At 33.9% G+C, this 17409-nt stretch overlaps 1 protein-coding gene across 1 annotated transcript in view; it reads right to left on the reverse strand.

The window, feature by feature from the left end:
- Positions 1-1093: 1093 nt before the first annotated feature.
- Positions 1094-17409, reverse strand: part of LOC125679824 (uncharacterized) — a 40186-nt gene continuing 23870 nt past the window's right edge. Inside the window, exons 12-22 of the mRNA XM_048919284.2 lie at positions 13404-13775; positions 12563-12801; positions 12055-12231; positions 11746-11910; positions 8387-8488; positions 7175-7288; positions 4913-5402; positions 4608-4820; positions 4223-4348; positions 3460-3597; positions 1094-1447 (exon numbers count right to left, since the gene is read on the reverse strand). Of these exons, the coding sequence (XP_048775241.2) occupies positions 1381-1447; positions 3460-3597; positions 4223-4348; positions 4608-4820; positions 4913-5402; positions 7175-7288; positions 8387-8488; positions 11746-11910; positions 12055-12231; positions 12563-12801; positions 13404-13775 (2203 nt within the window). The 3' untranslated portion in view covers positions 1094-1380. The remainder of the gene's footprint in view (positions 1448-3459; positions 3598-4222; positions 4349-4607; positions 4821-4912; positions 5403-7174; positions 7289-8386; positions 8489-11745; positions 11911-12054; positions 12232-12562; positions 12802-13403; positions 13776-17409) is intronic.

Below are 17409 nucleotides of genomic sequence, written 5' to 3' on the forward strand. Positions count from 1 at the left end.
CATTAATATTATTTATATTTTTGCATCTGCCCTCCTCCACAATTTTTATTATGCTTATCAAAATATTTGACAATTGTGAAGGCAATTTCTCCAACGATGTCTCCCCCCCCCCTTTTAAAAATAATTATGGCAAGGGTGGATCCAGGAATTGCGGTTGGGGGCGCAACTTTTGGAGGCAGGGAGTCTGGGGGCCGTCTTGAGGCCACCCAGTGGGTCCAGGGTGAAGCTCCTGTGGGGGTCCAGGGGGCGAAACCCCCAGAAGCTCCTGGATTCTACAGATTTTATATGCAGTCTTTTTTTTTTTTTTTTTTTTACTATTTCTGTCATATTTGATAAGGTGAAATTAACAAAATGGCGCAAATTTTAAAAGGTTTTTGGGGGGAAAATGTAAGTTCTCCCAATAAAAGTAATTCAATGAATAAAAATATTTTATATCATGTTATCTATTTTTCTATTCTCTCATTTATCTGTCTGTGAATATGTTTTATACAGGACCACAATGTAAACTAGTCATTTGTACTAATTGTGCTATCCTGTCTAAATAAAGAATTTATTATTATTATAACATTATTCAACTTTAATTCCTATTTCGTGACTAGAACTACACTACTTCTGTTTATTGATTGCGTGTGGATTTGCATTATTATTTAATCGTTCCATTGATGTACTTGTTCCACTTACATAGTGTATCGGTGGACTGCTTGTTTGATGGTTTGAGTTATGATAAAGTTGGTTCCATTGATACACTTAGTCCATGGACACACCGTTTCTGTGATCAATCGTGTACCGGCTTGAGCTATTATGTTATCTGATTTTATAATGGTTTGAGGTACAATGTAGCTGTGTCATCAATGTTTTGTTCTAAGTACTTATGGCACCTGTGGACTGCTTGTTTGATGGTTTGAGCTATTGTGTATTAGTTCCATCAATGTACTTGTTCAATGGACACAGTGTTTCTGTTGATTGTCAGTGCGATCTAAATTGAATTGCACAACCATATACACTATTTCTGTTTGGCTAATTAAAACTCAAACAACACAAGTCTGTAACTTCTTAATTCACATCCATAAACCAGCTTAATAAAGTAGTACTTTCAACATTTTATTTGTTAATCAAAGATACACGATTTATAGTTGTGTATGAGTAGATTTATACATGAAAGTCTTCTCTTAAAAAATGCAGGGGAGTCGCACCTTTAATGATAAGGTTTGTAAGCTCAAAATATACATATAGGCTCACTAATCATCTTGGCGTATATAAAGATAAGTAAAACAAAAGAAAGGAAAAAGTCCGAAGTACATTCGTCTTCCCAAGTGAGATGGTAAAAGTAATGGCGTCGCTTGGATTTCTGGTGTACTTAAAACTTGTCGTTGATGCTGGTTAAGATTCTTTCCACCAAGAAAAGTCAATGTCGTCATCTATATATGAGCAGTCCACTTCCGGTAAACTGAACAAAAAGAAATACAATGCAATGTATCTAGCTTTCTGTGCATCAGTGTTATTTGTTCCTAATGAAAGGTGAAGATAACGAACAGTGATTAATTTCAAACTTCCTGACTTTGTGGTAATTCTTTTTATCACTCAAGTTTTACAAAAGCATATAAAGAGGTGCTGTTTTATGTTTTGCAAAGATAAACTTTCAGACATTGAAGGTAAAATAACAAAGATAAGCTTTCAGACATTGAAGGTAATGTATCAAAGATAAGCTTTCAGACATTGAAGGTAAAATAACAAAGTCTCTTTTTTCCAGTCTGCAGGAAAATTTTGCACAGACATAAAGTATAACAATAGAATGACTAGAGAATATTGGAAAGCGATAGAATAATGTAAGGGTATTTTAACATTTAAACGCCTTATCCACGTGCTGACAATAACATAATCTCAAATTATTAACGACGTCTCCATAGGAGTGAAATATTCTCTAGAGGGACGTTGAACAATATACAACCAATCAAATTATCAACTGCGTATCTTTGTGCAGTCTGGTGCTATATTTATATAAAAATCGAAACCAAATGATGAATCTGAATTTTCATGAATTATTAAGATGAAACACAGTCACGTCATTTTCAATCAATTAACGTAGTTCCACACTCCTGTGACGTCATAAGATTTTGCAAAGTCAATGATTTAATGACTGGAACATAAATTTTGTTGGAGTCTTTTTCAATAGTTATTTTTAAAAAAATTGTCAGCCATAAAATATTTCAAAAGTCTTAGTTATATTTGAATAGTCAATGATATGTTTCCAAATATTGAATCCAAGGACAATAACTCCGTTTTCAATAAATTATTTATCAAGTCCATTATGCGATAAATTTCCTTTATTTTTCACAAACATTTTACCAAGGTGATAAGGAATCATTATCTGTGTCTTTTCGTGAAATTAGATAAAATTTTAATCCATGAGTGATTTTGAATAGCTCCGCTGTATGGTGCCAGACTTCGTTTTTTTATGGGGGGTATACATACTCTAGAAGCTATAAATTTGAAATTATTAAGGAAAGGTATGGATTTTTTCCCATAGATAACTAAAATAGATGTACATCTACTAATATAAACAGAAAAAATGATATGTAAACCATGTTATAAGGAAATTGTATCCACATTTATTTGTTTTTTAACATTTTGGAGAATAACGCTAATTCAATAATTCTGCACTTATTATTCTAAAACTTGATGAACATATTGAAAATGACACGAGTTTTAGTTATTGACATGTTTCTTGATAAATAAATGCAATTAAACAATTTTCTTGATGTTTTTATTTTAGAATAACGACAAATAACTGTTTCCAATGAAAATCTACATAGGGGTACATGACTTCAGTAGTGTCTGTAATGAAAATTAATATGGAAATCCTTAACTAATTTGCATTTTTTCATTACTTTGAATGTTAATTTATTGATTCCAAACAAAAAATGCTACCTAAACCCCAAAAATCCAGGACTAAGGACCCACCTTAAGTATATTTGACCGGTCAACTGGGGATGCTTACTCCTTCTAGGTACTTGATCCCACCTCTAATATGTCCAGGGTTTGTGTTTGTCTTTCTCTTAATTTTATATTCTTTATATGTTTTATGAAATTGATCACTTTTTGTTATCTGCACTTTTCATTAGATAATTGAACATGTCTGTGGGCCTATACAAGCAATGTGGTGCTTATACAGGGTGACCGAGACTTGCTATGCTCGTTTCTATGCTTTAGCATACTGCATAGCCATTATGATGAAGATAGATTATATAGTTTCTCAATGCCACGTGATATTGTTCTATTTCCCCTTTAGTTGTAATAGATCATTAATCATCAATTTTAATGGAGCACAGTCAATGTGATTCCATTTTTTATTCATTCAGAAATTTATTGATAGAAAGAAAACAAAACAAATAATGATATTTACTTCATATTCTAAAGTGGCAAACGTTTGACGTCATCGTTGACCTTGGAAATACTCACCCATATCTGAAGACGTCCTTCTGGATCTTCCCAATGTTTGTGTTTCTACAAATGACCTGAGCCAATGTGGTTTTCTTGATTTCATCCAGCTGTGCTAAAGTGAACCCCGTCCTAGGCTGATGATTCTCATAATAAAATCTGTGTTATAATAAAACAAAAGCACCATGACCGCTATGATAATTCAAAGTAATATCGTCAGTATATCTTTTAACATTTCTGTCTTTTAAATGCTTTTTTGACAAATAATAAATAGAATATAATTCAAATATGCAGTCAACTCACAGAAAAAAGGTGATAGATGCTTATTTAAGTATCAAATACACAAAATGTTTACAATATTTGTTTCCCTTTTACAAAATAGTTCAACAACAATAATTTCCCTAGAAAACAAACAAATTTTCTTGTCAAATGATTGTTTTGGAAATGATAGTGTACATTCTTAAAATAACTAAATAAAAATGCCTATGCTTCCCTATTAAATGTTACTTGAAACACCACATTTTCTGTCAAAATTAATTTTAAAAATGACACATATATGAAACTACATCATCTACAGGATGATGAAGTAGGCTTGAAATGTTTTTAAATAAGATGGCATTCATCATTAAATAAGATGGCATTCATCAGACTACGACGTATATTTCTATGCTGGCCTAGGCGTGGATTAGCGACTGTTACGTAGAGTGCTTTGAATTAGAATTTATCATGACTCCATAACTGATAAAACTTAATTAAATTATGACGTTCTAACTGAATATTTTACCTGTCTCCAAACTTCAGCGCCTTGAACTGCAGCCCAATTATGCATGCAAAGGTTGGGCCTACGACAGCCCCATCCAGGGTTTCCTCTAACACGCCGCCGGTGAACAGATCTACGTCATAAACATGACTAGAAATAAAGAAAATAATATTTGGCTGGTGTGTTGCAAATTAAACCACACAGGACCTTTCTGAACAGTTTTCTTAAAATATTATATTTTTATTGTAACTTGCCTAAAATTTTCTATTATTTTGAATTGTTAGGTTTTCCGATCACCTCCACTCTGTAACTGAAGAGGTGATGTAAGATTAATCTAAATTTTCCATTGATAACGAATAGTACCATTGATGATAATATATTCCTCTAACTTTATGACTCAATTACTTACTCGTAAACTTGACGGAGAAATCGCCTAGTTTGAGGGCTATGGTCTAGCAATCCAGAAAATTTGTTAGTCTTGGAAAGTCCGCACATTTCTCTTAACTCCATGTAAGGGGGTAAGCCGTGGTCTCGTGCTCGGTTGATGTTGATAGCTATGAGATCGCTCCCAGTCCCTCTACCTATCTCAAAGAGGTGATCAGTAATTTCCGCTGATTTCAACCTTCAAAGAACAGAGAGAAATACTTATTTCGAAATTAAAAATTTACCATTGAAATCTAAAGAACCCAAATACAGCAATTTATCGTAATTTACCTATCCACAGTCTGACAATGTTCAATGTAAAGTCCTCGCATCACTTGTTCTACCCCTTCAGGTTGGTACATAGGGTCGGGCTTGAGGAACAGTTGCCTAAGTCGACGTCGATTGTATTCCCCACTGGCAGACATGAACCCGATATGATCATTGATCGTGCTATGTCCAAATCGAAACGCAGCCGTCATGAAGCTTTGGCGGTTATTGGGATTCACAAAAGGCTTGTAATTTTTGAAAAAATTACCCTTCCTTTTAGGCCTCAGGTGAAACAGTTTCATGATTTTCTTGCCCAGGATTACAGGTAGGTACTCGTTATAGGTTATATGTTGAAATATGGCACCGACAATTCGTCTAGCTTCTTGGAATATTTTTTCGTCGTTCCAAGTTCTGCCAAATAATCTTTCCAGCTTTCTAGCAATTCTGTTATGCTCCCTGAGCCATATAGTGTGCTGACCTGTAAGTGAAGGCTGTTCGTTCGCTCTAACATCGCCTAAAATATAAAATTACACACTGACAGCGGAGGTATCAGATGGTAGCTTCAGAGTGTGCTTTTATGTGTGGTTACTCATGTATGATAACTCCGTTTACCTAATCAGGATATATGGCTCAAGGCGGATGTGACCGGTCGACAGGGGATGCTTACTCCTCCTAGACACCTGATCCCACCTCTGGTGTGTCCAGGGGTCCGTGTTTGCCTAACTATCTATTTTGTATTGCTTATAGGAGTTATGAAATTGATCATTGTTCGTTATCTTCATCTTTATTAAAAACAAAGGAAAGGTAGGAAATATAACTTTTAAATCTTTAAACCACGTGATCTGGGAATGGGAATAACTTATCTTCAGCAGGTTTTGTTTTACACCAGAGGAATATGATCAGCGAAGGAGAGATATAGCGTTCTGCTTTACCATAATGTGACGATTATAAGTGGTTGATTTTTTTTCGTAATGTAAAAAAATCTCAATAACTACGAAATGAAGAGTCCATGAAAACTAAATCTTTCATTTTTTCAATCATAACTTACACAAATGATAACATGGATTGAATTCTGAATGTTAATAATTTCTTTTGTGATTTGATATACTCTGTTTTGTCGTTAATTCCATCATGTATATCATTAATGTTATCGTACCAGAAGTCTTCCGTAAATTTGTACTTTACCAAAAACAGTTTTCGAATATACTTCTTTCTCCACACTATCTGAGTAAAGAAATAACAGCTTAAAGAGACACTGCAGCTCATTTTCCACATTTTAATAAAGTGTTTTTTAAAACATGTATTGATAAAATGATAAAATTCATATCGATACTGACAATTTTGAACAATTGGGATGCATCAATTTACTCTCAACTGCGCTTTGAAGATCGTTCGGAATTCAAAGGTTTCTTCATTCTGACTCGGACTTTTGAATGCTTATTTACATCACGTGGGTTTGAATGACAGCAAAGGTGTTGTGTAGGAAATTATTTAAATTCCCCTTCAAGGGGGTCCACACTCACCTTTCAAGTATAAGAGTATTCCCTGCTCCTTAAAATAAGTAATTATATAAATCATTTTTTCAACAGAAACCCTTCCATGTTCCCAGTGACCGATGTTTTTACAACTAACACGTGTCGTGTTCAGATAAAAGTAGCACTTACTTTTAAAAATAGTGTCTTCGCAGCTAGTCTCAATGGCAGATTTAGGGGGGGGGGGCAGGATTCCCCCTCCCTTTTTACGCCACAGATTGTGAATAAAAATCCCAATTTTGCACCAGAATGGCCGATTACTGTGGCTAATCTTTGACTTTCACACCCCCTTCAGAAATCCTAGATCCGCCACTGAGTTACATGGGTTTCTCCGAGCTCTTTGTTTTCCAACGGTCAAACTGATACCAAGGTAAATTTTATTTCACGTATGAGTTTTATCTCATTCTATTTTTACCTCTTTTCTCACAGAATCTTTCAAAATTCTAGATCTATCAACTACACTTTCTCTCTCTGGACGACATGCTGCACTGTTTACTGTCTATGCGCATTCGTCTGAAGACTGAAAGGAGGAGACTCGATATTTTTTGTATAGGCCATCAAAAAGTATTAATTTTTACGTTAAAACGATAATTTTCAAATTTAGATAAGTGTTATTTTCGCAAAGTTCATACTTTCAACAATGTAACAAAAAATAGAGAAAGCGCTAGGAAAATTGTCATTTTATGATTTTTGCACAAAATGAGCTGTAGTGTCTCTTTAATATTTACATAATTATATACGAAATATGAAATACCGGAAAGAAAGCACTTGTACGCTGAATTGGTTTCACGGCATCCATCTTCCGCTTCGTCTGCTGCTGGCATCAAATCCCCTTCTCCGCTAGGATGATTTTGTGTTCGCAGACGCCCTGTAATATGTCAATATGCCGATGATTATGATAGCAGTTTGTGACTATGTATACGTCATTTGACCAAACAGAGCGATCAAACAAGAACTAATACATAATTGTCAATATATATATATATACACTATTGTATAAATTCCGGATTCATCACATTCGTATCAATTTCATTTTTATTTTCATCTTCAAATTTGTTCATTTTCAGAAACGGCTCAAGTAGTACGAACTCGATAAAAGAAAGAACTCAGTAAAGGTGACCTACATGCATCTTGTATGATGTTGAACAAAGGTTAAAATATACATACAGCAAAACACGGTTATAGCGAACCTCCAAGGTCAGCAGAAAGAGTTCATTATATCAAAATTTCGTTACATAGAATAAAAAGTTATTATCATGTTTTCATGTAAAATATTCGAATCTGATTGGTTGGGAAGCATTTGGAAAAACATAAATTTCCCTCGGAGAATAGAAAGCACGCACTCCAGGCTGATGATATCTAACAACAGATAACATTACTAAACAACGGGTGATATTATAAACATTATCACATGCGTCAAATTTATGCGAGTTCGGTTTGCCGTAAATTGTTAGACGACGTCATTTGAGCATTTGTAATAAACGTGAATACCCACATTGATATACAAATCATCGCATGATAATGATTGATCAAATGTCAGCAGACATAATTTTCTGCTTTGTTGTTTACATACCACTCAGTATAATAAAACAAATATTACGTGTAGTTGAAGGTAACATTGAAAATTTTCACCCCTCGAGAAACCGTTGTCAACCTTGTCTACACCTCAGCTGACAATGCTTTTCTCGGTGTGAAAATTTCAATGTTACCCTCAACTACATGGGATATTCATATATTATCCTTTCATATGGAATTAAATATTACTTTACGATAAGCGTGAATTTCTTTTAGGCGTGTTCGGTATAAACGTGTTTTACTGTAAGTGGAATGTGGCACATGACCATTTTTAAAAATATCACCTCATCACACATTTTGATTCAAACACAATATGTACGACACCGATGGAAAAGTACGTAGAGCTATTTTTAAATGGAATCATTTGAATACGTTTCAACAGCTAACTTACCCCCAACGAACTCTCGCAACCCATGATGAGATTTGAGATCTGATCCATAGAAAGGAGACCCGTCGATGTAATGTGTACTTTCAGTAATGGTTTGTCGAACCTCTGAATTAAACAATTAGATGCCAAATCATATGAAGAAAAAAAATGCGTAGAAGTATTGTATATATAGCATGTTCATTCATTATCAAATTCAAAAATTATAACTTTAAATAAGTCAAATATTTTCAAGACAAAGGTTAAGACTGAATATCATTTCATTTTTTTTCCAGATGTTAAATATCAAATAATGTCATAATTGTCAATTCAAAACCACAATTTGAAACCTGACAATCTATAGCACTATGCAATTATAACAATTAAAGATTAAGTAACATGGATACATGGCATATAACGGTATGGTAATCTACAGATAACCCATAAAAGCTTAAATTAGCTTTCAATCCAATGGGGTTCTCATAATTACATAATAACTATGACGAACACACAAAATAGTAAACAATACAAAATTGATATGGGAATGTTGGCAGGCTTTGATAAATAGTTGCATAAAGCATTGAAAAATGGCATGTTTCGGACATATTTTAATGTAGAAGACTAGAATTTGATAAGAGAAAATAAGAATTAAGAAAACTGTACATGATGTCATATAACCTTCCTTGCGTGTGTACAGCTTATTTTTAGAACTTTGTTTTGTTGACAACTGTTTTGTCTCTAAAATCTTCAATGCCATTGCAATAAAATCAAAAATATTCTTTACTTAAGGTATGAAATTATTTTCATTGGTACATGTAGCATCGCTATTATTATTATTATTTAGTACAAGTTTATTATCAAGATGATTTGGTGCGTTACCATAAACTATATTAAAAACAAGGTTCAATTTTAATTGAGTAGTTCTGTCATCAACTCGTACCATGCCCAAACAGACTAAACTTTCACAAGAAATGCTGGCTCTAGAATCTATATTTAAAATAAATCTAACAACTTTGTTTTGGGTTATTTGCAATTTGCCAATACCACTATACCAAGATGAAGATGCGCAATCAAAATGACATCGTATTATAGCAGAAGATAAAGTCTTTCTCAACTGAAAATCTAGGCAATATGCATTTCTGTATTAAACAAAACTAAAATCTGTAGCTTTTAACATTTTTATGATGCTTAAAGACCCTATTTTAAGTTAACACCCCCAAATGGGAAGCCGCCTGTCATTCAAACATTTAACAATAGATCTCAGGTGGAGTGACCTCTGCAGAGACTGTGGTCTTGGGGGACCCCAGAGAGCTGTTTTGATAGTAATAATAGTCAATTAGTACAGACATTCTTTAGATCTTGAAGCCCAGTATACCAGATTTTTGATAGCATGGACCTCTTCACAACTGCTATTTTCTCGCAATTATTACCAATGCAATTTTACTATAATTGTATTCTTTTCTACATCATTTAAAATGACACATGTCCTATGTATATCAAAACAAGTGAGTTATAACAATGACCATAGATGAGCTCTGTCCACATCCACTTATCCGTGAAGAAACCGTACGGTATTATTTTTGGGTCTTAAAACAATAGTTTTACATTAGAGAACCTTACAATATATATATATATATATATATATATATATATATATATATATATATATAGATCTATATCTATATATATATATATATAACTAAATATCTAACACTCTCAGATCCTTTGATTTCATGACCATTACATACAATTGTAAAATATGTAACATTTTTAAGTTTTTCGGGTGGCCCAAATAGTATGGTTTCTGTTTTGCCAAAGTGAAGAGATTGTGTATTATGAAAGGTGAATATAACGAACAGTGATCAATTTCATAACTCTTATAAGTAATTCAAAATAGAGAGTTGGGTAAACACAGACCCCTAGACACACCAGAGGTGGGATCTGGTGTCTAGGAGGAGTAAGCATACCCTGTCGACCGGTCACACCCACCGTTAGTCCTATATCTTGATCAGGTAAACGGAGTTATCCGTAGTCTAAATCAGTATACCAAGAACGGCCTAACAATCGGTATAAAACACGTCAGACAGCATTTGACCCAATGATAGATTGTATTGACAAACTAGATCGTTATAACGACCATAGAATTTGCGAAATGCTGACTTTAAACGAAACTGTTGAAACCCCTGCACCATCAACTTTTATGTCAGTAGCCTGCCTCGATTTAAAAACTGACCATACCCAGAACAAGTTCTTGCGTATCGAATCAGTTGAGAGATATATACACCATATGTAGGTGATAGTGGAATATTGCTACATAAATATGGGAAGTTGATGATAGAGAAGCTGAAATCATCCCGTTTGCCATAAAGTTGAGTTGTTAGTTTGCTGTTCGTATCTACTTTCAATAAAATATCTAAGTATGAAGCAGAAGTGGACGACTCTGTGGTGACTCTTAGTGAGACATCGAATCGATATATGAATGAAGGTTATTATCATTATTAGATAAAACGTCGTCGATATATCTAAATGTCGAATTGAAGGCCACATCAAGAGAATTTTTCTTCTTACGTAGAAGTTTTTTAATAAAAAAATTCCTGCTTTGTATGAATATAAAAACAGGTCAGCTAACAAAGGATCACAATTCGTGCCCTTGGGAATTCCAACAGACTATTGGAAGACCTGATCACCAAAGACTACGAAGATATTGTCCATGAGGAACTCCAGCATGTTTTTTATTTCATCTTCAGAGTACTTGTGCATGGAATCAGAGTGGTGTTTAGAAAGTAATTGTTTGGATCGCTGATCACTAGATAGGAATATTTACGTTTTCCATTTTTGTTAAAGAAGCAGCTGTCTATGATGTCAAAAAGTCTCGTCTTTAATTCATCGTGAGGATTGGTCGTGTAAAGTGTTAAAAAATCATACGTTTTGATGTTATTGATTTGATAAAAGTTTCGCGATTTCAATATCTACTAAATGTTCTTTAGAATTGCTTGAAATCCACATTTGATTTGCACCACATCTGGCATATGTAGTCGCACAGTAAGTTTGAAATTTCTACTTCACAACTGTTAAGTTGTTTGCGAGGAGCAAAAATTGGGGGTTTGGTAGAGCACTCATTGGATCCAGCAATGTATCTTAAACCAACGAAATTGGCTATAATATAATAAAGATTGGATGATCAAAATCTATAAGTAACCGTATCAAATTGGAAATTTTCAATTCATTTCTAGTCCAATGTTCGAAAAGTCAATTGTATTCACCTCGAAGGCACGTGGTTATGTGCTATTCTAATAATTTGTCGAATGTCAGTCAATCAGAGAGCATAAAAGTTTTCAATATATGAAAAGCATATTTTTAAACACAAAAGCTGTCAGAATACTTACTGAAATTACAATTTAAGTCAGGAGAGAGTTGCGATCGGGCGAAGTTCAAGCAGGTTTTCCCAAAGTGGCCGAAGAATGGGTCGTCTTTTCTTATTTTCAGCGGCATGATGCAATTAGGGTTTCCTCTATGAACTCCGCAACAGTCAAGTTCATGTCCATCAGGTGCTGACGTCACAAAGAGAAATGACATTATCTTTCCGGTTGTTATCAGAAATGAAGTATTTCATTTTCATTTCCTCAAAGACTAGATATATATCTTCCAGTTCTGTCTAAAGAAACATTTCATCTTATTGTATATATAGAACTCACTCTTCGACAAAATGTTTCCCAAGATGTCGTGGTCTAATAGTTGCCCAAATGCCATCAGGAAATGAGTGAATTGTTTCAGTTCGTTGCGTCGCCGACTCCTCTCGTGTATCTCAAGTCTTATCTCCCTTGGTTCCGGTAGGCGACCAAATACTCCACTTCGTCTTGGCAGACCATGTCCTTCAATAGAGTTAACATCTTTGTAATCATCATAGTTTGGAATAATGGATGGATAACGTAAGAAAAAATGTGGTCATTTGTCACCACAGACAATGCTCTACAGGATTATGTACCTGATAAGCGTAAACTGCCCCAAACCAATTTATGTCATATAAAATAAAAATTTAAATTCATTCCTTAAATAAAACAAGTCTTTGGTATAGGCAAAATATTTCTTCCAAAATTGGAGTTAACATGAAATCGGAATGAACTTTTAAATTGTGCGTAGATGCTCGTAGTCATTTCCTCTTTGCTTTATACATGTATTGTTGCATGTGTGTTCATTGCTTACCATCGTCATAGGCTGAGCAGACAAATCGGATCAGAGGAGTCCCCGACTTTCCCCAGTACGGATTAGCCAAATTGTTACAGCTGCCGTCAATTGTTCTATATTTACTGCTCTCATAGCACGTGATCTTCTCTTTATATTCGCATTTGGGCCTGGGTCTGGATTGTCTCGTCTTCCTCTGTCTCTTGGTCACCTGCTTGGGACCCGTATGTACAGTACGGGCGGTCTGAATTGTACTATTGCTTTTAAAAAACGAAGACAAATGCATGAACGCCAGCAGAAGATATATATTGGCATCTTTGGTTAAGTCATCTAAAGGCAAACCGTTACTTTCTGTTACCATGGCAATGAATCGATGTACATGTATTTTGAATCGACATCTTCGTTATCTTTATGATTTATATATGTCTAAACAAACTCACTGATGCTACATTTTGGAACAATATAATTATACATGTATTTAAATTCTATTTTTTCTTTCCAAATATAGATTGACATTGTAAACAAGATTTATAGTAGTTTATATGCTACCTATAATATTGTATCTTTCGAAGATATTCCATTACTCACTTTGTCAATCAAAAACAAACACTAAACGACGACGAATAAATGTTCCATTTTGTTAATGATGGCTTTGTCACAAAGGTTTTTAAAAAATATCTCAAAGAAATCACTTTGAGACATGTACTGTTTTTAGGTATCCCCTACTGAGGCCCGGGTTTTCTTTCCTTCTATTATACTATGGTATACAACGCTTACTGAAAATTTTAAACTTTTGTTAACTTACAGTCACAAATTTATTCCCATGACAAAAACAGATAAGCAGCTGATTTGAAGTTCTTACCTGTATGGTTCTTCCAGTGACTCCTCCACAGAGCGACGATGGCGGTAGTGAATTTTTCTGTAGAGTGGATTACTGAAGGGATACCTGCAGCTATGTGTGGCAGGTCTGGTTAGTAATTTATTCTGTTGTGGATTCGGTAGCCGGGATGATGGTCCTCTGTTTCCTGGACGATTGATCACACGTCTCTGGATTAGTTTATATGAAGGACTGTCCATCAACAGACGCTTATATAGTAGGCCATACTGTTGCGATTCGCTTTGAGATCGTCTTTCTCCTCTCTTTGTTAACAGTTGTGTGTTGTCTGCAGCATATCCGTCGTTTAGTTCTAGTCTTTTGTCGGCTCTAGCCTCCAAGAGCAGAGGACTCAGTAGACTAAAAACACATGTGATTTGAAAGAAGACTTTTAAAATCCCTGTTACAGCAATGTATTTGTCAATCGCCTTCCTTGGTTTAAAGGCTGATCACACACAGAACCTGCTATGGTGTACCTAATCAGCTGAGAAACATAAGCACCATGTGCTGGTGATAATGGAATATTGTTACAAATATATGACGGTGGAGAAGCTAAAGTCATCCTCTTTCTCATAAAATTCGGTCTTTAGTCAATCTAATTAAAATTAGATGTTAGATCCGCTCGCGTACTCGCGTACATAACGGATCTAACATCTAATTTTAATTAGATTGAACGACAACGTAGATATTGTCAATGAGGAATTCTAGTATCTTTTAACATCAACTAAAATCCTACATTTGACAAAAAAGCGTTACAGCTACGCTTCACACGTTAACAAAGAAAACTACAAACAGATCTCAACTTACCTTTGGCGCGTGGAATATACACACATTCTTGAGGCACACTGGACATGATCGACATGGGAAAAGGACCAGTGTAACCCCAACATTTATAAACTAATCATTTAATGCTTATTGACTTGATGAAACCATGGTGATTTTGATTGGCTGAAAAATTCGTTTGATTTCTGCATCAACGAAAACTTAATTTTGACTTCATATTGTGTATTGATGCGTCGTATGAATTTGGAAACAAAACAATATTTCATTATCTAAGCTCACTGTTTTCAAATATCTAAATAATAAGAAATGAATCTCACAATTATTTTTTTGATGGCGGTATCATAAGGTAGATCGGTCAGAATCGAAGTCGCGACTTGTGGTGAAAAAGATCAGAACAAAAACGTACAGACAGCGTCAACTCAGCTGGGCAGCAGCACATCTCTGGAATGACCTTCCAGATGCCATCAAGAAGTCAACATCTCTTGAAATTCTCAACAACAACAAAAAGTCTTAAAACTCATTTTTATCCATTAGCTTTTTAGATTCTAACATCTATTAACTTTGACTGTTTTCAATTATCAAACACCAGAATGAAAACAAAAACACTTTTAGCTATCGATCTTAATTATAGCATTTTATTTTGATAAGTTTTGAGATATATAAGATCTTATAGCATATTGTCATTTAATTTCATTTAATAGTGTGTTATCGTTGCATTCCTCTTCTTACCCTTGTAAAGCGCCTTAGAGCAATTTGTTTTTATATAAGGTACTATATGAATTTTATTATTATTATTAAACTTTTTTTCATCAGTGCGCGCATTGTCAAAGTTTTCCGTCCAATTTTCCCTATGATACTGCCATCAAGAATAGAAAAATTCATGAACTAAGCAAAACGATATACACTACACCGACAGTTATAAGCTACAACTATAAACTCAAGCAACAGCTAACCTCTAGACTATCAGCAATAAATTTCACAGCTAACAACAGATACAAAGTTCATCAAAGCAAATAGGCTGTTAGATATTGTAATAAATGTATATCTGACATTACATATCCATGCGACCTTATTGGTCTTTGATATATTTGAAAACTGTTCATAAGCGGCATATAAACACGCATTATATCACACGCAAATCGCTGTTCTCATGAAACGGACAAGATGTAATGAGACATTCTCTAGAAACATTATTAATCACATGTAGATGCTTATGCTATCGCTATCTTCACGTTTTTCATTAATTGATAATTATTGTTCGTGCGTAACATAATTGTCAATGGCAAGTTCTCCAAACATGACAAAATATTCATTAATCTATTATAATACCATGCACTACAACTATGTTTTTAATATTCATTAATCTATTTAAAACATTTTCAATTTGTAGACACTTGTTCCATGAAAAGTTTAATCGTATGAATATATAACATTTATAGATTGTTGCTCAATTCTTTCCTGTATTGAATAAACTAATTATAAACTAATGATATCATGTAACATAATAAATGAATAGATGTATTGAATGAATGAATAAGTGAAAAAAAAAACTTACATTAGAGCTAGTTTTATCACTGGGTGTAGCATTGTAACAACTCCAATTCTTACTTTTAGAATTTTAAAATCTTCACCGTTTTTATATATTACCCTCTGATTTAAGGTTGTGTCAAAAACAATTCATTGGTTCAAATGTATATTTGCATATGAAAACCGCCTCATTTTTGATTTTGTAATAAGAATTTTAGTGTATCTGGTACACCGCACAAAATAATCCAAGCATACGAATGTTTTTTTAAAAAAAAATTTGATATTGATTAAAAGCATATACATGTACCATGCAATGCAGATCATAACTCAACTTTCAACTGTGAATAAAATCAAATGAAAGGTTGTGACCTTTTGATACGTTATCGATATATCTAAATGAAATAGTGAAAAAAGAAGCCATTCACTTTGAAATAAATCACAGAAATTAATGAATTTTCACGACGCATATCATCTATGTTCGATAATAAAAGCACATCGTATTTTTAATCTGGTTTACTCCATACATACACTGGAGATGATGAACGACCGGAAATTGTCTTCTTTTATCAAGAAATTACAATATGTATAAGTTGGGGTTAAAACATGCAAAACAAGTTTTCATAAAGTTTAAAAATTCTACAACTTTGTTTTTATAATTATCAATCATTATCAAAGATATCTACTTAACATGTTAATATAGGGTCGGAAGAGGTCAGACACACATATCATTTAAGATAAAGAAATAGAAATCTTGTATGTTGTACTGAAAGCTAAAATTTGACAAATTATCAATGTAAAACTTATACGGTACCAATTTTGATGCACCAGATGCGCATTTCGACAAATAATGTCTCTTCAGTGATGCTCAACCGAAATGTTTGAAATCCGAAATAACTATGAAGTTTTAGATCTAAATATAGCCAAAAACAGCGTGCCAAACAAGTGGAGCCAAATTCGTCCAAGGATAAGAGCTATGCATGAGGGAGATAATCCTTAATTTTGAAATGAATTTCTAAATTTTATAATAGCAATTAAATATACATCCGTATTTTCAAGCTAGTAACGAAGTACTTAGCTACTGGGCTGTAGAGACCCTCAGGGACTAACAGTCCACTAACAGTCCACCAGCAGAGGCCTCGACCCAGGGGTCATAATATATGTCCAACTTTCTATTTTGTATTGCTTATAGGAGTTATGAGATTGATCAGTATTCGTTATCTTCAGCTTTCATTATGAATTGCTGATGTTGCAGAGCTTTCCTTTATTGATCAACATCTTTTTAAGATATCTACATATTTTTGTGGGTTTTTTTTTTTGGATAGTTTGCCCACATCTTAATTTTGTATTCCTTATAGGAGTTATGAGATTGATCACTGTTCGTTATTTTCACCTTTTCATTCTTCCACAATACAATAAAAAAAACTAACCTTGATTTATTTGTATGTCTCTGACAAATCTTTACAATCAATTAAAAATGCAATATTAACTGATATTAGTGGTAAAGAAATATGATGTTCACAAATCAGGTTCTTCTAAATGCTACTAACATAAAATTCATGACAATGGGTACGTATAGATTTCTTCACACTATCATTTTCAACTATGCTTATGAAACCAATCTATGAATAGTGTAATACATGAAAACATCCTTGAAGTATATTTAGATAACTCCCTGCAATACAAT

Source organism: Ostrea edulis, chromosome 2 (assembly GCF_947568905.1).
Source record: "Ostrea edulis chromosome 2, xbOstEdul1.1, whole genome shotgun sequence".
Lineage (NCBI taxonomy): Eukaryota > Metazoa > Mollusca > Bivalvia > Ostreida > Ostreidae > Ostrea > Ostrea edulis.